The 26,424-nt window shown below is 33.8% G+C and overlaps 2 protein-coding genes across 4 annotated transcripts; both read left to right on the forward strand.

The window, feature by feature from the left end:
• Positions 1–17,739, forward strand: LOC132294494 (membrane-bound O-acyltransferase gup1). Of its 3 annotated transcripts, none has more exons than XM_059792371.1 (20): positions 1–464; positions 606–661; positions 3,152–3,333; positions 3,425–3,473; positions 6,329–6,432; positions 6,554–6,618; positions 7,895–7,965; positions 9,137–9,196; positions 9,287–9,400; positions 10,475–10,599; positions 10,699–10,750; positions 11,714–11,776; positions 11,944–12,053; positions 12,628–12,720; positions 12,824–12,905; positions 15,463–15,540; positions 16,459–16,534; positions 16,614–16,663; positions 16,755–16,815; positions 17,335–17,739. In XM_059792371.1, the coding sequence occupies exons 1-20, from the start codon at positions 365–367 to the stop codon at positions 17,349–17,351; spliced, it is 1,608 nt and encodes a 535-aa protein (XP_059648354.1). In that variant the 5' UTR covers positions 1–364; the 3' UTR covers positions 17,352–17,739. The 3 variants fall into 3 exon arrangements, with proteins under 3 accessions (XP_059648354.1, XP_059648355.1, XP_059648357.1); XM_059792372.1 differs by having other exon boundaries at positions 3–464; positions 17,291–17,739; XM_059792374.1 differs by lacking the exons at positions 1–464; positions 606–661; positions 3,152–3,333 and having other exon boundaries at positions 6,313–6,432.
• LOC132295932 (protein NRT1/ PTR FAMILY 4.5-like) lies at positions 17,484–26,424 on the forward strand. Its single transcript, XM_059794193.1, has 6 exons — positions 17,484–17,537; positions 21,275–21,371; positions 21,804–22,021; positions 23,923–24,348; positions 24,753–24,877; positions 25,417–26,424. Exons 1-6 carry the CDS (start codon positions 17,484–17,486, stop codon positions 26,342–26,344), a joined length of 1,848 nt encoding a protein of 615 aa, XP_059650176.1. The 3' UTR covers positions 26,345–26,424.

The raw sequence follows: 26,424 nt of genomic DNA on the forward strand, positions 1-26,424 counted from the left end.
TTGTAAAAAGGTGGTCACAAGAATTTATTTGTACATTTTTTTTAAATTTTATGAACTAATAATATGAACATTTTCAAGAAGTAAGAATTACTTGTGCACAAAGTCACAGGAGAATTTTTTTTTTTTTTTTGCTCTTAACCCTTCTAAGCAGTAAAAGGAGTAATATGTTTGATGAGAACTGTGTTATAATGTCTTGACCATGATCAACGAAAATTGACAACCAAAAATGATCCACCCGATCCACCCACAAAACTTAACCCAAACCCAGATCCGGTCAATAGCGGGTGGATTCTGAGAAGACTCACTCCTCTCTCCTTTTCTTGCAGAGACGACTCGTCGACTAATTGAATGTAAGTCGATCGCAATGAACAGCTCGTGGCGGCGAAGAGAGCTCGTCTTTCTAATCCTCTACGCGGTCGTCTTCTACGTTATTATCATCCGTCGCTCCCTTCAACTCTCCCACGGTACTCTCTGTCTATATATATATATACATATTTGCACATATATATATGTATATGTATATACTCGCTTTCTTCTTTATCTTTACTGCATTATTCTCTTTCATAATCCTGTTTTGTCCTTGAATTTATTCACTGTTATTGCAGATCATTATGACAAACTTCGTGGTCTACGTCCCGGATGGATCGCCGGTCGACTTAATGTATGCTATTTTCTTTCATTTTTTTGTGCTTTATTGTTCATTTTGATGTATTGTTCAATTAAATGCTTATATGTTCACGATTTCCATTGATATTTCCTGAACCAGTCATCAGCAATCTTTTTAATAGTAGGCTTAGAAATAGGTATATTTGAGTAAAACCCATAAGCGGCATGATTTTTTATTGCTTGTATTGAATTTATAGTTGGGTGGTGTACATTTGATCAAATTCATCCATATGGTATTGAAAATAATTGACTGTATGCATTGTCAAGTCTTGGAGTTAGGAAGATTTGTTGGAGTTCAGAGGGGCATTTAAAATATTGGGTTACTTACAATTCCATAGGTGGATAATTCTCAAAATTCTGGACTTGACTCTTGAACGCTTCGCCTATGGCTGCTTAGAATATGTTAAAATTGAATTCAGGCTAAAATTGCTAAGGACTGTATGAGTTGTGTGCTCTATTTTAGTCATTGTTGATAGGTTATGTACTGTTCAACTATTGTTGGTAAAGTTAGGTTTTAGTCCATGTTGCCGATTTATGTATCAAGATAACATGTTTCTCCATGGAGTTTCTAGAATTTTGACTATGTTGTGAATGGAGAACTTGATATAGGAAGAGTGTTTAAACTTCCCAATATCCTCATTACCATCCAATTAAAATGGGTGAATGACTGGAAGTGTAACAGTTGTGGCTTGTGAGTTTAGTTTACTTCAAAGTAGAACAGGTGAGAAGTCAAAGCAATGTGACTTCATATCATATTAAAACGGGTGTACAACTGGCGTTGTAGCATTTGTGGTTTGTGTGTTTACTTTTCTTCAATGTATAATAGATGAGAAGTCAAAGCAATGTGACTTTGTATCGGACTGAGCTGAGCTTCTTTAATTAGCTTAATGGATTGGGTCACTGAAATGTTATTATTTGATGTTGTTAATGAATGTCTGCCAATCTTCTTCTAAATTTGGTATCACTGGTAAACTTAGAAGATAAATTGATGATGATGGTTTACTCAGGAAATGGGACTTGTTCTTCATGTTGTTGATAAAGGTGAGAAATAAGATTGAAGTGAGCAATGATGATATAAAGTTATTGTTGTAATTAACAGATTCAAGGAGTTAAAATAAGGATTTAGGAGACTTTTTAATTTTTTTCCTTCTAGGGGGAAAAAAAATTGATAGACGTAAGAAATAAGGAGATGCGACGATGCTGTATCTTGACATGAAAGGTTTCATTCGGAACTTATAAATCGTTGTAGGTTTGAACAATGCAAGATTGATCAATGCCAAAATCTTTAAGAGCTTGTGGATTAACCATACTATGTCAAACTTGAATATCCAAAGAATGCGAACCTGATTTCTTTATTTATCATGGAAAGCTTGATACTGATCGTGACGTATGCAACCTGCCACAATCAAGCTATTTTGGATTTGTTGAGGTTGAGTATAGCCTTACTTCAAATTACTAAATTGTCTGTGTTTTCTTTTTCTTTATTTATTCTTAAAATTTTGTAATGATTATATTTTTTCCGGAAATTGGTAATGATTATAGTTTGTTTCCCAAGAAATTTAATGATTATAGTTGGTCTTATTAAAAAGGATGATGAAATTTTTGTTCCACTTTTATTATTTTTTTCAATTAGTTTTTAAAATTTCTTCTTATTTTGGTTAAGATATAATTCCCTGGGTCTTTGCATTTTACCCAAGATGAACTTTAAATATTCTTCGAATTTTCGTTACAGTTGAGTAAGATTATTATTATAATATATTCTTTGGTAAATTTCAGTTAAGAAAGAATTACATTTACTAGTTCCTCAATAACTAATTATCTTTCTTGTACTAGTAAATCTGATAATAGGGGAATGAATCCAACCATGAAACGCACTTTCTTAATTGAGATTATCTTCTTCACAATTGAGAGGCTTAGTTTCCATTTCATAAGAGTGAGACTGCCAGTGACAAAGTTCGAGTGTATGAGTGTGTTGAAAAGATGGTCCTGGGGTAGCAGTAGAGGGGATTCATAGAATGTGGCAGTTCAATTCAATCTTCAGCTGTGATTGAGTTTTGGCCAAGTTTGGACAGAAACATACAGGACAAGTGGGAAGATGTTAATTGGGAGAATGGCTGATCCTTGATATTGATATATATGGCCACATGAACTGACTCCAGTTCTAGATATCTGACTAAAATTTCATTTCATAACTAAGGGAAGAAAAAGACAAAAATCTTATTGTTATTTAGTTGTTGCACTTTCTTTTTCTGCATTTTTTTCCTTGCCTGAATACACACACACACACACACACACACATATATTTATATTTTTGTATTTGAGTTCATTATGGAGAAATTTTTATGGTGATGATGATTTGAGTTCATTATGGAAATATATCCGAAGGCTTTGATATGATGACATGATATCCTATTAATAACATATTCCTTATGTTAGTTTGATTGCCTAATGTTCCCTCTTTCTTTCTGTTCTTTTTCTCATGTAGGATGTCTCTGATTCCCAATGGAGAAATTTTCGTGGGAATTTACCCATCCTTACCATTGTTTTGGGGATTTTTACTTCAGTGGCGAATATGTTGAGGGCGTACTATAATTTAAATGCGAAGACAATGTCCATTACATGGCTTTTGATTTCTTTGACTTATATATTATATCTACACGGAGCTTGGTAAGTGCTATATTCATCATAATGCTTAACATATCATACTCTTTTCTGGGTTCAGTGGTTTCTTATCCAAGTCCTTCTCTCTTCTTTGTAGCATCATCTTTGTCCTTTCAATTGCTTCAGTTAATTTTCTTATAGTAAAGGTACGTATTGTGCTAGTTTTCGACATACTTTTTGTTATTTTATTCTATCTTTTTCATTATTTTGCAGCGTTTACCCTCCAGCAGTTTGTTATTCTCTAGTAGTATGTTGTATACACGCTTAAAGAATATTGATTGCTAGCATTTTTGTTAGAATATCTACTAGATGAAATTTGATGCTTGGTCATGGAATAATAATAATGTATGTAGTACGTTTGATTTTAGGAGAATCATTATACATTTCCAATGGTAGCATTTGCATTAAAATTTCCTCACAGTTTTTAAATTGAACAAAACATATGGATTTATTTATTTAATTTATGGAAATTCAATATTGCTTCATGAATTTGGCTGTGTGCTATCCCTCCCTTTATTTTTAATAGATACCAGAGAGAAGTAACTTACTATTTTGTAAAATTTGGGTACTTATTTAAATATTTTATTATTTGATAATGTAAAATTTGGCCACTTAGAGATGAGAAGGGATTCATATATTGTAAAGAGGCTCTTGAAAATATTAGGTGAATGTGAAATGGGTTGGATGGAAATTATAGATCTTTATTACTTCAAGTCATTGATTAAGATTCATCCACAAAAAACTAGTGAGTAGATTTGGCCGTTGCAGTCAGTTCTGTAGTTTTAAGAGAATTTATTACTCTCATGCTTGCATGAGAGTGAGAATTGACAAAAACATTTTACTTTCTGCATCATACTGTTGGTATAACTCCTTGCAATATGTGAGGTCATACTTGTTGCTTTGTATCTTGCTCTTCTTCTTCTGTCTCTCTCTCTTATCAATCTGAGATTCTTATCTTATAATATAAATGGTTCTCAGGTTTGAAATCTCTACAATATTGAAGCTTAAAACCTTGTTGAAGAGACCATGTTCAGGATCTGTTTGATCATTTTTTTTTGGAGGGGAATATCATGTGTCATAAGCTTATAAAGAATTCTCACAAAATATCTTTCCTTGTAGTAGTTGTAATTCACTTAGTAAACCACACCAGGTCTTTAGTTGTGGAGTGCCAATATCTTTTCTTGACATTTATGTTGTCTGGATTTGAGGGGAATATAAAGTGTGTTTTAAGCTTATAAAGAAAGCTCAGAAACTGTCTTTGCTTTTAGTTGTTGTAATCATTTATTTAAACCACATGAGGTCTTTATTTGTGGATTGTCAATAACTTTAATTGATGTTTATGTTTTCTGGGTTTGCTTACTATGTTCACGCACAACAAGTTCTGTTTATTATAAGACCTATTGGAACTTTGTGATCCCTGAAGCTCATGTTGATGTTTTATCACAAAAAGTGGTTCTAGGTTCATACTTATTACATGTAAATTATAAGATATGATATAAAAGTAGAAGTCATGATTGGTTTTGAATACAGCAAGAAGAATATAGGAAATGAAAGCTCACGTTTTCTTGTACTAATTTGGCTTATATGAAGTGTTAATGTCTGTATGGATCCTGTTGAAGTCAAATAAAATGGGAAGAAAGGAAAGTTATATACTACTTCTGTGGAATAGGATAATATTCACATTGATGAAACCTTTTAATTTTTTTTTTATCACAAATAAAGTCAGTCGTAGGATGGGAGAATCTTGGCTCCGATCTTTTCTTCAATGTTAGTATCAACAGGGATATTTTACTATTGATGAGACAATGATATTAGTGCCTTGGTGGATCCCTTCCAAGGTGGTTGGGGATTGAGAATAACTTAACAAGTTGTGGTTTAATTTTTTTGGATGGGGTGCCACTGGTGGATTGTCTTGGTTAGGAACTTAGAATTATTATTATTTTTTATTGTTCTGGTAAAGATTCTTCTTTGGGGTGCCAATGTAGTACAGCTAAATATGGAAATTGCAGCAGTGATTAATTGTCCTCATGAAGGTTGTGGTGGATAGTTTATAGATTCTACATATCATTGTGTTGATAACAATTAGAGGTAAATTCAGTTTTCATGTGGTTAGTAACGTACTTCTACATATCATTGTGTTGATAATGATAAAAGATCCCAGCTTTATGGTTGTTGTTATGGTATGTGTTTGGCAAAGGAGGGCAATGTTGAGCTTCATAGTAATGTCAAGATTTAGATATATTGAGAGATTGTCGTATTTATTTATTATATTATTATTATTTTCCGGGATAAGTAACAGGCAAGCACCCATGTCCAATTGAGATTTGCTCTCTCTACCTTTTTTGGGGTGACTTGAGATACCATTTAAGTTATATAGTGATATTAGCTGGTGGCATATAAATATTTGTTTGTTTTGAGATTGATGTTGAAGAAATTGGAAATCGCGCAGAAGATGTATTGAAATATAATATCCAAGAGATGGATATAAGACAACAAGGAATTGCTTTCTTTAGCTGATGGTGATGCAATTGCTATTTACTTAGGCTGATGAGATTCTGTAATACAAAAACTTGTTTTTTCAAATCTCAATTTAAGATTTTATATTGAAAAATTAACTTGTTGAAAATTATTTGAGGTTAGTATATATATGAAATACATATGAAGTAATGTTTCTGTTTCCCTATAATCCAGGTGACTGTACTTGTAGATGAGCACCAGTATAGATCTGATCTCTCCACGCTATGTAATTTGTTTTTTTTTTTTGAGAAAAGAAATATATATATATATATATATATATATATATTAGAAAGTGATCAAAAGGGGAACGCATCCCGAAGACTATACACGTGATATGATGCTTGTACTTTTCCTAGCATGATATGATGCTTGTTTAAATTAATCGAAATGTATTCTTCAAACTGAATCTTATAGCATCCATCTTAGTGACATCAGGTAATGGTTCAAATCCTTATAATATTTTACCAGATTTTTGTTTATTCAGATATTTGGACGGACAATGTACTTCTCATTCATACTATGGATTTTCAACATCTCATGTCTTTTGTGTAACCGCATTTATGAGGGATATTCGTTCTCCAGTATTGGGTGAGTTATATTTTTTCAATTACCAGTTGCTTTACATAGTTGAATGGATTTTTCAGCGCAAGCCGTCAAACTTTTTTAGCATTTCTGCTCAGTCATGATTTTATTTCTTTCTTGTTCATAGGCAGCGTTGGGCTTATTTGGACAATTTTCGGGGTACCTTTAGATGGCATATCTGCTTTAACTTTGGTACTTCCTTTCCCTCTTTCATTTCTTGGAATTTGATGTACTTACAGTCTAATCTCCATACATTCATGCAGTTCTTATTGAATATCATCTTACACTGTTTTTCATATTGTGTTGGTAACACTTTTGTATGTAGTTATGCCCGACTTCTGTAGGCTGGCGCATGTTCCCGTTAGGTTGTTACTTTAAATTATAGTACACTAGTTATTACTATTTTAAGGCTTGTTATACATATTTAGGCTCATTCCTAAACAACTTAAGTTTTTAGGCTATTGGTAAGTTGGTAGTTTAAAATGGTATTGAAGCGTTGATCTAAGAGGGGTTGGGTTCAAGTCTCCATATCTACATTGTTTTCATCATTTGGTGTTGTGATTTTGCACTTTTCTATTTGGTTTGTTCGCTTGCTTCAAGATAAGGTCACATGTAAAGATAGTGTTAGAGCTCGATATACATTGCTAGTCCAATTTTTTAATAGCCTAAAATGCTGAACTATCAGTGTCACGGGAAATTTATGTGTAGATCTTTTGGTGACCTTATTTTGTACTTTTATCATATATTGTGATATGTATATTTATGATTGATTTTGGGACAAAGTTATATGGTAAACTATGTGATGTATTACAGGTAGTTTGCTCTAATACCAAAATGATGCAGGATGAGTAGGGCTGCTTCGATACCAAAATTGATGTAGAATGAGAGAGAAGAGAAGAATAAGGGAGAAGAAGAAGAAATAGTGGGAAGAAATCTGTAATCAATCTCAATATTCAACATTGGTCAAAGCTGTCAACTCATTGTCACAAGCTACATATATATAAGCATCAAAGTAGAACCCTAATCAAACTCTACTACAAAAAATAGAATCGTAATATATTAAATTTCTAAAATATTCCTACAATTAAAATTTTACCTAACTAATAATAATAATAAACAGAAATACAAAACTTTTTCCATTATGTAATTTATTAATTTTATTGATGAGGTTTCTACTTGTATAAATTGATAAAAAAAACGTCTTCCCTTGTAAATTTTTGATTGCCATTAGCAACTCTGTTTAGCTCATAGTATGTAACTGTGCAAGTTCTTTGATGATATATATACTATAAAAATATATTTAATTTTGGTAAGTAATTCTTTTGATGATATTGTTTATGAATTTGATAACTCAGAATTGACACTTTATCCAGTAGCAATACTTTGTTTAGTTTCGAGAAAACGAAGCCTATATTTTATTTACTTTGATTAGTTATTAGAATTCTTATTGGGTTTATTTTGTTGACAGTTGTTCTGCGCATGATAAGCTTTGGATATGACTACCATTGGGCACATAGCAGTGCTCATTTCGATCAAAAGGTAATTATTTTGCTGCTATTTTCATTCCATAGAAGCTTTTGTTTGCATTATTTGAAGAATTGCTTCTCTTCTGCCAAAACTTCACACCTTATTTTGTGACTGTTTAATATTATGGGACAAGTTTCATTTGCAGTCCTTGAATTAATAGCTTTGTTTCCTTTCTTATATACATCCCTATTGGACTATACATTTGGCATATTCTTTCCATGTTTATTTAGATCACTTTTAGTAGAAAAGATTTGGATTGAAGATGGTGTAATCTTCCTGATCCTTGCCATATTATGGTTTCAACAAGTGACAAACTTGTTCTTTTTCCACATGCAATTCAGATGACACCGTGTTTTGGTTTTATGCTTTTGCAACAAAGCATGTAGTATTCTAAAAGATTTGGAGACTGAACTGAAGGCTGAACAGTTTGGAGTTTAAGATTCTGGAAATGATTGTTGAGGCAATAGTGTTATTTAAATTGACTTTAAACCCCTGTATTTTAACTTTCTATATGTCTTTTGAATGGAATATAATGTGCTTTCAACTTGCTATACAGTTGTGATAAGGGATTGTGGATAATATTTGGATGTCCCTTCTTTAAACTTTTGAACTGTTTTCTCAGTACACTGGTCTCCTTTATGTTGTAATTTAGGTCCGAGTGAAAATTTTGGGTAATAGACAGAGACATAGGAGCTCTGGACAATCCAAGATTGTACCTTATTTTTTGTATGTTCACATGGTTATGCTTGGCCTTTTTGTGTAATCATTTCAAGCCAACATAACGTTGTTTTGGAGGAAATTTATTGAATTCTTATGTGCTGGTGGAGCTCACACTATAGTGCGGCATTAGGAGCTTATCTTTATCTTTTTCTTTTTCCCAATTGTTTTGAAGTTTCTATATGGTTGCAACCCTGTAGTATGTTCCACAGAAGTAATTTGTATTGTTGAGCAATACAAGGTTGTTGATTGCAATCTTAGAACTAGTGGCCTAAGCATAGTGGACAATCAATTGACACAATATCGCTTCTTCTGTAAGTTGATAGTTCTTTGTGTTCTTAACTGCATCCTGTGGTTTGTTACTCAATAAATACTGTTTGACACATGCAAAAAGTAGTTCAGGAATTAATTCCTTGTTCCTTTGATGCCAGTGCTTGCTGATGTTTAACCTTTTTGTTGATTTCAGAAGCACATGCAACGTTGCCGCAATTGTTCATCGGGACAACCATGCTATCTGCTATTACAGGTAACTGCCACTTCTACATGAGTCCTAGCATGATTGTGCTTTTTATCTGGGCTAATATCCTTGATTGTATAAACTTCTGTATTTTCCCAGGGAAGAAGCGTCAAGGATGACAAGTTCTCTTTTAGTATATACCTGTGTTATTTGGTATATGCACCTCTCTATATCGCTGGACCGATTACAAGCTTCAATGCATTTGCTTCACAGGTTTGTGATGGTAATTTATTAATTTATTCATATGTATATATATTTGGGTATATACATATTGGTCCTGGCAAATATCACGCACTCCCACTTTGCCTGGGGACTTGAATCCTCAATCTTCCAATTTGGGAGACTCTTGGTGGTACAAGTTTGTGGAGTTTAATTGTTGTTTATTCTCCCTTTTATCTTATGCCCTTATAACTATGCTTGGTGTCCTTTTACCATAACCTGAGTTGCATCCATATACTAATTAAAAAAAAAAAAAAGTGAATTGCATCCGTATAATGCTAAAGGAATTCCTGTATTCATGATATTGAAAATTGCATGAGAAATTCTGCCGCATGTATCCACATGTATATACAATGAACTACAGTAATCGTTAATTTGTCTGGTTGTGTTTCATGCTTGAAACCATATGCATAAAAATTATCAAAGATTACTTAGTTGCCATCTTTATTTTTCATATATTATTTTGGCAAAATTTATCTGAGGATTCATAAATCTAGATTCCTAGAAACAAGGATTGAATTTCAGATGGCATTCAATAGCTTGTGAAGGGGCCATTGCCTGGTGCAATGGTAAAAGCTCTAATTGTCAAGCATGAGAGCGGGTTAAAATCGAGAGAGCATCCCCTTTGTGCAAAAAATGCCAAAGGTTAGGTTTGTATCAGGTCTACTCCCAACGCCTTCAATGGGGGTAATGATCCTTCTATCTATTAAGTCCTTAGATGTTCCTTAATTATTCCAATAGCATTATCGGACTGGCACTACTGATTGTAGGCTTGGGCAGTATCTTCCTCCACCTACAAGGGGAGGTGCAGGGTTCAAATCTAGGTTGGGATGGAGGCATTATTAAGGGGAAAAAACATTATTGGAATATTCCTTGTAATTGAATGTTATTAATGTTTTTCGGGCTTGGATTTTTCCTCCGTCTTTCCAAATTATAACCAAAAAGCTCGGAAGGCAGATTTATTGACCTAACTGGATTTATTTTTTACTTGCTATTTGACTGTCCTATCCTTTTTGGTATGAAATCAAGGAATCTCAAACAAGTTTACTTAATACAATGTTCATGCAGTTGGATACACCTCAGAAGAATTATTCACTGAGGCAAGTGGCTTGGTACGGATTGCGTTGGCTTTTTAGTCTTTTACTAATGGAACTAATGACACATCTGTTTTACTACAATGCCTTCGCTATCAGGTGAGCTTTTACAAACTCAAGGATATGCCTTATTCTCAAAGTGTACTTTAATGTTGTTTAATTTTTGTGTGATTTAACTTATGTTACTCCACCATGTAGTGGCATGTGGAAATATTTATCTCCTATGGATATCTTCATTGTTGGATATGGGGTAAGAGCTTATATTTTAATTTCTAGGGTCCTTTATTAAATACTGGTTAGCTTCACTATCTGTTATTCAATGTTCAATCAAGATCATTTTTTAAAATGATAAGCAAGGCAGCATATCACATTACGTCGAAGTTACAAATATCACAATTTAGGGATATAACAAGGTCATTGATTCAACCATGAGAAGGATAAGATATTTGAGAAATGGGCTTCCTATAAATTTTGAATTTTAGGGCATAATATGAAATGTGTATGTCTAGGAAGTTTCGATGCCATAAAGATCCTTCGACTGCTATCTTTCTGAGGAACTGTAATATAGAAATTATCAGTACTCCCCATATAATGTGAATTTTGGAGTTCAATAAGGGCAATTTAACAGTCTAGTAAAATGTGAGAACTTTTGGGCATGACCCAATTTATTGTGAAAGATAGAAAGAAAGCAACAAAAAAAAAAAAAAAAGAAGGAAGAAAAGAAAAGAAAAAGAAGAAAAAAGAAAGAAAGTATGAGTAGACAGATTGGATTTGAATGTGGATCTGCTCTGTAACTTATGGGTCGCTTTGACTAATAACTAATTGGTTTGGGAGTACTGATCCTTCGAGACTTAATACAAGTCAACTTCTAATTCCAAAGATGCCGTTCATCTTGAAATGGCTACTTTTAAAGCAATGAGGAATTCCCCATTTCCAAATTACTGAATCCAGGAAGAGCTATTTTGTTCTGTATCTATAATGGAAAAATGTACTACTCTTGTTCTCACCCTTTGCATGAAACCAGTAAACATGTAGCGATATAATATTGTCATTAACCTCTTCAAGTATTTCAATTTATTTCTCTTGCTAATTCAATTTGAAGTGGGAGAGCATACAGCGAGTTTTCAGTCAAAATATTTCTTGAGACCTTAAATTCCCTAAACATCGTGGTAAGAACTTTCGATCATGTCCTTTTCTTTTAATACTGCAACAGGTCCTAAACTTCATGTGGCTCAAGTTTTTTCTTATCTGGCGATACTTCCGATTCTGGTCACTGGTATTTTTTTTTTCCAACAAGATCTTTTACTTTTGATTTCATAATGTTTGTGTGCTATCAGGATCTTATCTTAGGTCATCTGTTTGCAGTTTTAGTTATAGCAACTCTAGTGTCCTTTATTAATACACCTATTGATGGAAGTTGTTATTTGTTTAATGTGATTGTAGCTCAGTGGCATTGAGGCCCCTGAGAATATGCCGCGGTGTATAAATAATTGCTACAACTTGGAAAGTTTTTGGAAAAATTGGCATGCTTCCTTCAACAAATGGCTTGTCAGGTGTGGCTTTTAGATCTTTTATCTTGTATTCCCATGCACTTATGCTTTGTTCAGTAGGAAGGAAGGAAGAGGTGTGGAAATAAAATAGGAAGGAAGGAACAAACTTCCTTTGTTCAATACAGATGATACAAGGAAAGAAAGGATAATAGGAGGGATGTGTCATCCTTCATTCTTTATAAATTTTCATTGATCCAAAAATGGGCGGAAGAAAGGGAGGAAGAAAGTTGGACTATTATAGAAGTTTTAAATTAAATACCATCCTAAATTACACAAGTTTTAAATTGCAGTACTATCCTCTATGAATTACAATATTATAGATATTACTGGAAACAATGGTAAAAACAATTTAAAACTTTATCTTTCCTTCTCTCATAACGAACATAATAAATTGTGAGCTTATTCTCTTCTCTTCCATCCAACCGAACAAAAAGAAGGAAAGACACAATCTCTTCCCTAAGGATGTCTCATCCATCCCTTCTTCTCTCCCTTCCATCCAATTGGTTTCTTTCCTACCGAACGGAACATTATTGTATTTCAAATGGCAAGTAATTTTAGTGAATGATTATATTTCTAGGTACATGTACATTCCTCTTGGAGGTTCTCAAAGAAAGCTGCTCAACGTATGGGTTATCTTCACATTTGTTGCCATGTGGCATGATTTAGAGTGGTATTCTTAATTTATTTCTAGCCCCAGTGATTCATATCGTATCATAGAAGCACAAAAATTTTAACTCTGTTTCTCGTCTGACAGCTTATTGCCTTGGCTTTAGGAAGCTTCTTTCGTGGGCATGGTTAACATGTGTAATCTTTATCCCAGAAATGATGGTGAAATCAGCAGCAAATACTTATCAGGTGACATTACCTTTAGTAATCTATTAACTGTGTTCACTATATTCTCCCTATGATTACCTTAATTTTAAAAGTTAGTATGTACTTGTGAATGCTAGGTTTGATCTGACAGCCTGCGAAGTCATAATTCTAGACAATGGTTTTGGCTGTGGTAAGTAGATCCACTTAGTTCTGAACCAACTGAACGTTGGTTTGCTTGGGTCAGTGGCCTACCAAGCCGACTCCAAGTCCTTATAGTCAATCCCATGAGTCAACCTATACTTGGTTTTCACTAGTCGTGCTCAATTTTAACAGCAGGGATCCATTTATTTACTATAAACTCCTATTTTGTTGGATTGGATAGCAATTCTTATATGCTGGGGAAAACAAATTATGAGAGCAGTGTAGGGCTCTGAGAAGGATGTTACATCAGAGATCCCAAAATTTCTGAGGGATTGACTACTGACTTCTATATGGAGGTTTACGTGTCAGTATAAATGCATAATTGCATAGGATATGTAGGATAATTCCTAAGTGGTTTGTGTCAATCATTCCAGCTATTCAGGCAAATTAAAACCATATATTCCTCGATATGCCCTATAGTTATGAACTTAATTTAGCCTGATACTTGAGTAACCCACCTTACCCTGCCCCCAATAGACGGGTATGGGATGGAATTACTCAGTGTAAGAGCAGGTTTCGAAAGAGAATTGAATACCCAAATTGGGTTCCGGGCAGGGTGTGAATTAATGAACATCCACACGAGTTTTTTGGTTTAAAATTTGTTTTATTAAAACATCCTTAATAAAATTTAAAATTAGCTTTACTACCCAGGGCTGTAGCTTCTGGCACTTTCTCACCTTCCAAAGTAGAAGGTCGAGGGTTCAAGTCCCCATGGGGGCAACGTGAGGTGCAAGTTTCATCTAGGAATCTATATATATATATTTCTGGTAAGGACTAAGTTATATTTCTTGCCCTCTCATTTATACTTATTTTTATGGTTTTACTCATTCACAATACATTTCCACATTATCTATTCCTAATCCTATTTCTGCATCTTCCCTAACACTCTTGCATCCCTGTAGTTGCCAACTGTCAATGACACACCATTGCACTCATGGTCACCATCATGCTCACATCATTTCGATAAAACTATGCCTTTCATAGCAACTTCTTAGCCCCGAGCCCTTCACACTAGAAGTTGACATTGTGTAGAGATGTCCAAGAGGTGGTGACTTGTCTGGAAATACATAGAACAAAGAATTTTTTTGAAGTACAAATCACTGTTTTACAAGTTATGGTAGGGCATACTGTAGGTATCTAAAGAGGCTTCCTTCTCTCACTAATTGAGCTTGATTTGCTATAGGGCCATAGGCTGACTGGTGACTCATGAGTTGGAGCAATTTTTGACAGTATTAGGTGAAGATCTCCTTGATAATATTTAGTTTTATTCGAGTTCCTCTATTTAAATCTTTGATTCATGGTGTACCTCTTTTTTTTTTTTTTTTTCCCTTTTTTTGTTTTTTTGTTGATGATGGTGCTGGGCCTCTTGGTGCACCTCATAATCCACCACTGGCACATGCAGTCCCCCCCATCCCACATGTACTAGACAATTACCCCGAAAAATCCCTAGCAAGGGGATTCGAACTCTCAACCTCCAAGATGTGAGGTGAGAGCCTTGCCATTACGCTACCCTCTTCGGGTTTTACAGTGTCTTTTGAAGTCACTTTTTATACTAACATTCTTGATTTATAATTGCCTCTTCAGCTATCCTTTAAACCCTAATAAAGGGCTTAAATTTTTACCTTTGCCTCGAGCTTCACTTACCATATGCAATAACAATTTCTCAACTTAAAGAAAAATAATAATAATAATAATATAGGTTGAGCAAGTAAAACCATCTCCATGAGCTTCCTAATTTGAATTTCTACCGGTGGAGTAGACCTCTGAAAGTGAACAATTGGAGTCTTCTTGAATAGATCTTGCAGTGAATACGTGCTATACAATAATTTGTGTTGCAAAGCGAAACAATGATGATCTGAATAATGCCACTCTGAGAGATACTTTGTAAGTAATTAAAAAGCAAGATCTTACTATGCTTCAAAAGAAAACTCTTAAGTACCATGGTTGAATAAGATCTGTGATGCTGAACCAAAAAATTGAGATAATGCCCAATGATACTGTCTTCATTGTTGTTGAAGATACAATAAAAATTATGAGATATGGATGTTTTAGACGTGGAAGGTGGAAATAATCATGTGTTGTAGGCCTTAATGTTAATTATGATTAATGATCATTATTTTTATCTTGAATTCTTAATATAAAATTTGCATAGATTATTAGGTTTATCTGGTATTTTGAATGTTCCCCAAGCTGATCTTTTTGGAAAAAGTATTTGTGCCTCAATTGAAGATTTCTATATGAATCATTGTTTACCTATATGTAGCAAACTTGTGACAGCATATTTTATATTGTTGTCCTCTTTTTTTTCTTTTTTATTTTATTTTATTTTATTTTTTTATTGTGAGAATGCTATCACGGTTTAATTTCTATATTATCAAAGTATTTTCTTTTTTGTCAGGCGGAGAATGTTTTTGGGGAGTTTGTTTTCCGTGAGCTTAGTGCAGCTGCTGGTGCTGTCACAATCACTTGTCTTATGGTTTGTGTTTTGCTTATGCACCTTTATGTCTTCTAGTTTGATGTTTGATCTCTTAGATTTCTGCAACTAATGTCTGAAATTAAGTTGACATGTTATGTCTTTGTCTTAGATTTCTGCAACTAATGTCTGAAATTTGTGTAACTGAACATTTTAGTGGCATGTTCTTCGTAGTAGCATCAGACTTGAAAATTACTTGGGGAAACCCAGACATGTAAATTACTCAGGGAAGCGTTTGGGAAAATGTTAGGGAGCTTTTGTCTTTGTTTTGTATAAACTAATTTGATAAAATTTGTAAGTAAGCCAGATATTCTGATATTTGTTCTTTCTACTTCTCAAGTGTAGCATTTAGTTTTATCCAGCAAATTGTATCAAAAACTTTATCCTGGAAGATGCAACTGGATACTAAATTATGCATAACATTTCTTAGTAATCAATTATTCTCACTGTGTTTTGCATGCCATTTGAATATGGCATTGTTGTCAAAGACGAAATCCTCACCCTTAATTACTGAAATAATAATAATAATAATAATAATAATGGCCATTACGTACATCATGTTTAGTGCCCTATGTTTACACAGTTAGTCCCAAGCATGGAAAAAGGAGGTTTGCATTACGTAGCTCGACATCCGGCGTAAAACTTGTCATGAGCATGAATCCTTGTTGTAGTGGCCATCAATCCTTAAATGATGATTGTAAACAGATGTCAGGAAATAGTTCTAAAATCATCTGAATGCTGTGATAAACAAAATTGAATCATTTAAATTCATGTCAAAATAAATTAGAATGATTTGCCTCCATCGTCATCTTATACTATCCCCTTCCCCCATAATTTGCCTTTATATGGTTATCTGGGAGTATCCAAGAGAGTTTTCACATGAATTTGCATACAGTAATCTCCCAGCTTTTATATCTGCAGGTGGCTAACCTTGTTGGCTATGTTATTGGACCATCAGGCCTTAATTGGTTGATTTCTCAATTTCTCCGGGAAGAAGGTTTACAGCTCTTATATACCGCTTTTATTCTCTTAGCCACATGCCACTGTTGGTTAATGCGATCTTTTTACTTTTGCAGGACTGCCTACTCTTGGTGGTATGTTCTTGTCCTTTTATGTTGGAACAAAGGTGAATGACTAATATTTTGTCACTCGGTTGGATGGATTTGAAGTCTCCTTGTAAAAGTTTTCCCTAACTTGAGACGCTAACCATTTTGTAGCTTATGTTCCACATCAATGATGCTGAAGCAAGGGAGGCACTAAAGTTAAGAGGCCATAAAGGTTCATTTCTTGTCCCAGATTGCAAAATGCAGATCATTAAATTTTTAGCTTTGCAACAAGTCTCTACTGCTGATATTAATAATATTTTACGGAGTTTAGCACTCTGATTGACAACTATGACCATCTAATGCATTCTCTTCAAGATTAAAACTGAAATTGCAAATAGAGAAGATAGCCATACAACATATAATTATCATCATTTTGTCAGGCACTGCCTCCTGTTTATATGCCATAAAAAACATAACTATATTTTGTATTGCAGACGATGAGCTCTTGTGCTGTTCCTGCTCATTAAATTTGTTGTTTGCAAATGTTTACACTTTACATACCTTTGTGGAAGCTTAATTTATTTGAAATTTTTGTAAACAATTTTCCATTTAATTATGGTGACCTTCGATGATGCACCCCGGGTGCATTAAGAAACTGTTCACTCCCTCAAAGCAACATGAAGTAAAACATGTTTTTCGACATGCAGGAGATTGTTGCTGACACTGAACCCAGATATTGGTTTATTTGTAGTCCATGGTCATGTCTAATTATCCACATCAAACTCGAACGTGTGTTTTTCTGCTCGGTTTGATCTCACTCTATGAAAGCATTAAAGGGTTGTGAAGACATTTGTGCGTGTTCAGAAGTATTGTCTTTTATTCGTGTTCTCGAAGACCAGCATGGGGCATCTGAGGGGTTCAGCAAGCATGGAGGAGTCGGAAAATTCTGTTCTTGTATATTAGTTGCACCGTAAGTTGGACGGGACCTTCTCGAATGTATACTTTCTGACTGTCAGATATTTTTCTGGGCATTATGATCATTGTGATCGACACAAAATGCATTCTGAACTTTAACAAAAGGTGGATTGTCGCTAGTTATTTGTATCCTGGGAAAGTCCATAATTATTCTTAAATGATTGCTTTCTTATTTCCTTGATTTTTTAAAGGTTTCATCACAGTTTAAAAAAGACAGGATTATTTAGAGATAAGATAGAGAGAAAAGAACGTTGTTTAGTCCACGATGAGTTGCTATTGTAAAACGAACAAGAGAAACACAGTGTTCATCCAATTGCAGTGAAGGGATGATTATTGAGTCTCTCTCATTTGCCAACTGGTAAATGATTTTATTTTTTCTGAAAAAAAATAATTAAATAGTTAGAGATTTGGTTTTTTTTTTTTTTTTTTTTTTTTTTTTTTTTTTTTTTTTTTTTTTTTGGTGAAAAAAAAACTTGTTTGGAGTGCTATACATCACCTTATGAATTTAGTGATGGAAAGAAAAGGGCACGTAATAAATACAAAAAAGAAAATGAAAAATCTTCCTCATTAGATATTATCTAGGAAACAAGTATACACGAGTATGACACATAGTGGGACGGTAAATTTTAAAAAATATAAGAGGCATGGATGATGGATGTGCTGAAAATAATAATAGTGTATATATATATATATATATATATATATATAATGATAATTTTTACTTATTTTATCTATAAAATCACTAATTTGGAGATTTAAATTTGTTATTTTTATTTTTAAAATTTTATATTATGTCTACTTAACAAATAATATATTTTAAATTGCATTGAATTTCATTTTTGTATTAAAAAAAAAAAATGTAAGGTTCTAAAAGTGTCTAAAGTGTGTCATCGATATATAACGGTTGTGTCTAAGAAAAAAACAAATTATTTAAATTTTAGGATACCTTCAGCTGCCGAGTTGTGTCTGCATGTCCGACACATATATCATTCCGTCACAAGATCACTGGGTGAAGTGTTCGTACTTTTAAAGTTATTATTATTGAAAATAGAGGGAAAATAGAGAGAAGTAAATGAAAAATATTGAATTGTTATTGCATCTTTATCTTCAAACTTTTTATTTTTAATTTTTTTTTTTGGCGCAACTTTCAACTTTTACTTTCTTGATAAAGTAGTTTTACAACTGGTTTTGTTTTGTTAGGTTTGAGAGACGCATTTTTTCTGATGGACCATACATGTGTAAATATTCTTGTAATAGGGAAGCGATTAAATCCAGAAAAGGCCTTTGTATAGAATAAATTAATTGTCCGCGTTTGTTTGTGATTATGATTATTATTTTTTTACAGGTGTTTGTTTGTGATTATGAAGGAGAAAAAAATTTGATATTGTTGATGAATACAGATTAGCCTGTATTGTTGTTATGTGATCTATAAGCAACATATGCTTTAGAACCTTTATTTTTAAATTTTTTTTTTCTTTGGGGTTGTGATTTTTTATCAAATTAAATTAAGCAAGAAAATATATAATTTTCTCATTTACCAAAATATTCAATTTATTTTGTGTGTATAGTCTGAGTCTGAGATGATAAATGAAGAAAATTTACAAGAGTGGACAAAGGAATATTAGCTTATAAATGTTACAAGGCTGTCTTCACTACCATGTCATTTTAATAACTTATTTGAAGAACATTCCTTATTCCTTAAACTATATATTGACAGTTCCAACGACTGCTGTCTTTCACTACTACCATATATACATCGACATGCTCTAGAAAAAACATTACCACCACTTCCCCAAGTTGTTTTTTTTTTTTAGTAATTTATTTTTGTTAATATAAAATATAATCATTCATTTTTAACTTGTAAAGTTGAAAGTTTTTATTTATTTATTTATTTTTGTGATAGAGAAATCTTTTCTTACAAGTCTAAGACATTCTCCATGTGAATTTGATGTGTGACAAGAATTACACGATAGACACGAACACGACTCATCACATGAATAATTGATGTAACACTGAATTAAGGACTACTTAAACTGAGATAAGTGCTTGCTGTTCTAACGGTGCTGCTTATCGAGCTTGTAAGGTCGATCAAGACCTTCCCTAGAAGGCTCAAAGAAATATAGTACATATAAAGAGACATTATCTTTTATATTATTTGACGTCATGGTTGTATACTTTTACTACTCTCAATAAGGATTAAAAAAATAAGTTGTTACAACAATTAGCTTGCAGATCACAGTTGACCTTTCTAACAGCTAAAAATAATAATAATAATAATAAGAAAATCACTTGTATCTCAATAATCTTTTTTTCATCCTTGTTACAACAATTAACTTGCAGATCACAGCTGACCTTTCTAACAGCTAAAATAATAATAATAATAATTAGAAAATCACTTGTATCTGAATAATCTTTGTTTCATCCGTCACTCAAACAAGAAAATACAATATTCTTAGCAGTGCCAAATTGATTCCCCATCTAGAAGGGTAAAGTTGACAAAAAGCCAAAATTGTCATTGTCTTTTCTAGTTTAAGAATTGAGAATCAACATTGTTTTTTTAAGACAGAAGTAAAAAAGTTAGAGAAGTGGTATATATTGACACAAGGATGAGAGTGACATCCATGCATTTATTTTATTTTAAATAAAAAACTTCAATGGGAATGGGGGCTCTAAAAACAACAAAGATGCTTTCAGTTGTATTGTAAGCTTTGAAAAGTGATTGGATTTGGGTGATGATTATCATCTTCACCAAAGATAATACTCAACTCCTTACATGATAAAAATATATATCATCTTTAATTATAAAATTAAAGATGAGACACATATTTACCTATGATGATCTAATTAAATATTAAATTTTAATTTTATAACTAAAATGAACGCGTTCATTTGTTATTGATCCACTTCATAAACAAAGACTCAAATATTATGCCTTTCGGCGATTGGAGTGAAGTGCTCATATTTTGCAATATGAGTTATAAAAAGAACTTGAGTTCAAAGAAAGAAACAAATGCTATGGTATAACTATCAAATACCAAAAGCTGATATTACCTCCTCTACCTTTCAAACTAAAAGACGAGAAATTTCTTACCATGACAAATAATAAGTCTATCAAGCGTAAAGGCCCTTGCCACACGAATTATTGTTTTTATGTTCAAAAAAACAAATGATACTCTATTCTAATTAAGGTATAGTACGTCGGATGTATTCAAATGCAAAAATGATACTCTATTCGAAGGTGGTATAGTACCGTGAATGTATTCAAGTGTTGTATGTGAGTGCATCTAAGAGGAAACTTTGTTTAGTGTTCAATGTGAGCGCATCCAAGAAAAAACTTTGTTATGTTTTTCCTTGCACGTGGAAATATTATTAGTTGCTCTTTGAATTTAAATATTACCAACAACCAAACATTAGATGAGAGAGAACAAATTTATTGGCGATCAATCTGATGCCATGATCGTTACATACAAAGTTTCTTCTGGACTATAGTTAGGACACCCCCCCCTACATTAATTGACACGCATTACTTCCTCTCCTGCTAACAAAAGTGACTAACAATTTAATTACTATCTCTCCCAACTCCAACATATCCCTATATCTCAGCTGCCATGGTATCTCTTTAGCCACTCTCTCTCTCTCTCTTACACACACACACACACACACGAAATACACACATACATATATTTTAAATGTTTCATGCATGTCATGTGCTGCAGGGGGACGAGGAAACCATAAAGAAAGATTACAAGCCTCTCAGCTGCCTATCATCTAACAATGAAAGAGGAGGATTCAGAGCAGCTTCTTTCATGTATGGTAAGCCAAACCGAATCCGGATCTTTTGTAGTACAACATTATACTTCATTTGAGAATTCTTGTTACTACGCGCGTAATCACAGTGTATGATGTGAACTGTCAGAAGCAGTATAACACTTGTGTTGAACTGCACTTAATCACACTAGCTCAAGCCAAATTAACCACCAAGTTAAGGCAGAACTTGTTTTACCGTAAAGAATACCGATATATTTTTGTAGTGTCTCAAATAGATAGAGCCAACAAGAACTCTTTGTCACAAAAAGATCACACATATTTTCTCGCTCTCCTTTAAGAGTTTCTATCACTTATTGCCACATCGATTGGTAACAAAAACAAATCAACAAGTTCAATTTTTTTTTTTTTTAAACGATGTTATATATATATATATATATTAATTATGTGAGTTTGAATTGTATTCATTTTTGTTTGAAGTGTTGGTGTCACTGGAGAACATGGCATTCATAGCTATGATGACAAGCTTGTACCTCTACTTCAATCACGAATTGCACTTTAATATTGCTGGCGCTGCAAACACTCTTACAAACTTCTTGGGAGCAACTTTCATACTCTCCATGGTTGGTGGCTTCGTTTCAGACACTTACATCACCAGATTCCATACTGTTCTCCTTTTTGGACTCGTTGAAGTATTGGTAATAAACTAACTCACCCTTTTTACTTTATTTCCAAATTGATATATATATATATTTCAAGCCAAATTGATATCTTAATTTGGTTCTGTTTGTATTGATATATAATGTTGTATATAATGTTTGCTCTTTGTTTGAAAACTCATTCAACTGTTAGTTTTTAATGGACCAAGTGTTTATTCAATTAAATGCGTTTGACAACGCAATTTGAATATCACTAAAAATTATTGATGCTGCTTGGTAAAATTTTTAGGGTAATATCAGATGCTGGACTTTGAAAATTAAAAAAAAAAAAAAAATTTTGGACACGGACACGCGTGTTCGAGACTTGGACACGTGTCTGACACTTCTGTGAAGTGTCCAGAAATTATTTTTTATTGGACACAGGGTGGACATGGCTCGGACACGTGGAGGACACGAGGTGAACATGGCTCGGACACGCGGGGACACGGTGGGGTATATTTTGTAATTTTTTTTAGGGTACCTAATGTAATTTACTAATTTTAAAGGTTTAAAAGTAAAATTTTGAAAAAATAAAAAAACAACTACAGACAACAAAGTATTACACAAAAAATTTATTTCTCACTTCCTCTCTCAGTCTCTCCTCTTCTTCACTTATCTCTCTATATGAACAAGACATTTTTTTTTTAAGTTATATGAACAAGATTTTGTGAAAGATTGAAAGTATATATGTTTATTCATATACATATTTAGCATATTATAGCTATGTCTCTTCTGCACATCTTCGTTTGGAATTTGAATTAACTTTATTTTTCATTTACTTTCTGTTCTGTCTTATCTATGTTTTTCTTATAACAGAGATGATTTTATTGAAATTGGTCTTGTTATTTGTTGTTATTTTATCTGCAATTTTGTATTCATATATACCTGTTTGTTATTAAGAAAATGAATGTGCAAGGTTCTAGTAATTATATTTTGAATATATAATTATATATATATATATATATATATATATATATATATATATTATTTTATGGGCGCATCCTCGCCGTGTTTGTGTCCTATTTTTTTGAATTTGCTGTGTCGCCGTAATATATGTACGTTGACTCCTCTAACTTACATACTCAAGTCAATTTGGGCAGCAGAAGTCAGATCAAGTCAACTAAACTTTAATAAAGGTTGATTAACGTAATTTTCACTAATTTTTTTTTCCTAATTGGGTACTCACACACACATACCTCTCCGGAGGCTCGAACTCCTGACTTATCTTTGAAAAGTAAGGGCTTGATACTGTTAGACCACTGGCCTGTTGGTTATTTTTCACTAAATTAAGCCATGCATAGATAATAAAGACTAGCTAGTTATTAAACGGAGGAAAAAGAATAATGATAAGTAGCTAGTTTGAAAGTTGAATGTATCGAACTGATTTTTGTGAGTGAGGAATAATGTTAATATCATTCTTTATTCCCATGATTTTAATCAAATTTGTCCGATTCTCGAATTCTGTATCATTACTCGATAAAAAAATTTAAATACAAAATTTAAATGGTACTATCAAACATTTGTCATTATTTGCATAGAGTGAGTAACCTTCTTTGAATCTGAATTTTACCCGACCCTTGTGGAGGATGCATGGTGCCTGAGAAATTTAGTCGGGACAAAACTCCGAATACCCAGTTACCTATATAAAAAATATACTTGGTAAGTATATGTGTATGTATATATAAATATCCCCCGAAGCAGATTTTATGAGCTAATCAATTATTATTTTCCCTTTCTAGCTCTCTTACTTCCTTCATCTCCAATGCTCAATACAAATTCATTCTGGGACTTTGTTAATATAAAAAGAAATGAGACAACAATTTTAAACTGCATTACAATGCTCTTAATGATTACAGTAATTTAATTAGAACACAATTAAGCTCTTGTGTCTACACTTGTAGGCTTTGGTGTTGATGACAATCCAAGCCCGTTACAAAAGCCTGAAACCAGAAGACTGTGGCAACAAGTCCTCTTGCATGGAAGGCGGCATAGCAGTGTTGTTCTACACCTCACTGTGTTTGTTGGCATTGGGTTCTGGTGGGGTCAGGGGTGCACTTCCTGCACTGGGTGCAGACCAGTTTGATCAGAATGACCCAAAGGAGGCTAAAGCTCTTGCAACCTACTTCAACTGGCTCCTGCTCTGCACCACCTGTGGTGCAACCGTTGGAGTCACTGTCATAGCTTGGGTTAGCACAGATAGAGGCTGGTGGGCGGGTTTCTTAACATGTACATTGGTTACCCTTGCTGGTTTTGTCGTTCTTGCCATTGGAAAGTCTTCCTTTCGAATTCAAGTCTTCGGAGATAGCCCTATGATAACAGTTGCACAGGTCTCTCTCCCTCTCTTTGAGCATCAACCCTTATAGCCGTTGGAGTCACGTGCTGAATTTGGATCAAAATCCTCTCCCTTCACGTTTTTCTGCAGTTCTATTTGGTTGGTAAAGTTCATTACTATCAATCGGTTAATTTCGTTACTATAATGGTGTGAAATTCACTTGTTTAAATTTCGTAACTATTTGGTTACTGGTGACTTTTAAACCATTATAGTAACGAAATTCACCATTACTAGTAATGAACTTCACCCACCGGATGGAACTGAAGAGAATTTTAATCCGTTAAATTTACATCAGCTTCGCAATGCGACTGCTATGAGAGCATGGATTAACTAATAGCTTCCATGATTCAGCTTTTTCCTTATATATATAACTTATATTTTGTTAATTGATTTTGACAGGTGATAGTTGTGGCAATCAAAAATCGAAAGTTGACACTTCCAGAGAATGCTGATGAACTGTACGAGACCAGTGAAAAAGAATCACTTATTGTAGGGCAAAGAATTCCGCATACCAACCAATTTAGGTAAAGTTATTGAAATCCATATTGAATCATTTATAGGAAAAGGGATGTTGACGAAAGTGAGTTGCAATAAAGTAGTCAAATAAGGCATATGATTATTTAAATTTTCTTAGTTGAATTAATCGATTGACCAAATATAATAGCCTAGTGGTATCTTATTTTCTTTTTCAAATAAAAGACAGAAAGTCATTTTACAAGGGAGTTATCAAAATAATCGGTCGCACTGAGCAGGAGTGGAGCCTACATACGAGTGTACTCATATGCTCCACTCGAAGACTGCTTGCCACTCTCAAACTTGACTCATTTGGCTCCCTTTAACCAATTTCAAATTTGGATTCAAGCATGAAGTTAAATATTAGGAGAAAAAAAAATGATGTTCACGAATCCAACAAGTCAAGGGTTTCTTGAGGTTAGGCTAAATTACCTGATATTGTTGTTAATGCCATACATCTAATGAAAAAAAAAACACACACACACACACATACACATATATATATTATTCACTAGTCAAATATCTAAACATTTTGTATTTATGTTACAAGGTGCCTTGACAAGGCTGCAATTGTTCCCAAAGCCTTTGAACCCTCGGGATGGACAGTCTGCACAGTGACTCAAGTCGAAGAAGTAAAGATTTTGACAAGAATGCTACCCATTATCGCGAGCACAATCTTAATGAACACATGTATGGCACAACTCCAGACCGTCTCAGTACAGCAAGGGTTCAGAATGGACCGGTTTATAGGCAAATTCGAAGTTCCAGCAATATCAATCCCGGTGATCCCACTCGTCTTCATGTCCATTCTCATCCCCATCTACGAGTTCCTCTTCGTCCCATTCGCCAGGAAGATAACTAAACATCCCGCCGGCATCACACAGCTCCAGAGGGTGGGAATAGGGCTCGTCCTCTCCATCATCTCCATGACCATAGCCGGACTGGTGGAAGTGAAAAGAAAGAATGCATCACTTAAGAATCCATTGAAGCCGATCAGCGTCTTCTGGCTTTCGTTGCAGTATGGCATTTTCGGAATCGCGGACATGTTCACACTGGTGGGATTGTTGGAGTTCTTCTACAAGGAAGCTCCCGCGAGCATGAAATCGCTCTCCACCTCGTTCACATGGATTTCTCTGTCTTTCGGATACTTCTTGAGCAGTGCTTTCGTCGATATCATCAACGCCGTCACCAAGAGATTAGCTCCGAGCAAACAAGGATGGTTGCATGGACAAAACATTGACACCAACAATCTCAATCTTTTCTACTATTTTTTGGCCATCCTTAGCGGCCTCAACTTTCTCATCTATTTGCTTTCGGCCTCATGGTACAAGTACAAAACCGAAGACTCTGTTCCTGAGCCCAAATTCAGTGAGCCCAAGAAGATGGATGTGGATGATTTACCACCTCCTCCAAAGGAAGAAAGTACAGATAAAGACTCCACAGTAGAACTGATAACGGGTTCTAAAGAAAAAGAATAGAATGTGTGTTGGTCCAATAATGTTTTCTCTCTTTTTTTATGCTTTTATTTGTTTTTATTTAACTTCTTTTTTTTTTTTTT

The sequence above is a fragment of the Cornus florida genome, unplaced genomic scaffold, assembly GCF_030987335.1.
Source record: "Cornus florida cultivar Cherokee Brave unplaced genomic scaffold, ASM3098733v1 CherokeeBrave_3.0.0_Hap2_Chr02, whole genome shotgun sequence".
Classification (NCBI taxonomy): Eukaryota; Viridiplantae; Streptophyta; class Magnoliopsida; order Cornales; family Cornaceae; genus Cornus; species Cornus florida.

Coding starts and splice junctions, on each gene's coding strand:
- LOC132294494 (XM_059792371.1), top strand. CDS start 365: ATGAACAGCTCGTGGCGGCGAAGAGAGCTCGTCTTTCTAATCCTCTAC. Junction 465..605: donor CTCCCTTCAACTCTCCCACG/GTACTCTCTGTC, acceptor CTGTTATTGCAG/ATCATTATGACAAACTTCGT. Junction 12,721..12,823: donor ATGTGGCATGATTTAGAGTG/GTATTCTTAATT, acceptor CCTTGGCTTTAG/GAAGCTTCTTTCGTGGGCAT.
- LOC132295932 (XM_059794193.1), top strand. CDS start 17,484: ATGGGGCATCTGAGGGGTTCAGCAAGCATGGAGGAGTCGGAAAATTCT. Junction 24,349..24,752: donor CTATGATAACAGTTGCACAG/GTCTCTCTCCCT, acceptor TGATTTTGACAG/GTGATAGTTGTGGCAATCAA. Junction 24,878..25,416: donor CCGCATACCAACCAATTTAG/GTAAAGTTATTG, acceptor TTATGTTACAAG/GTGCCTTGACAAGGCTGCAA.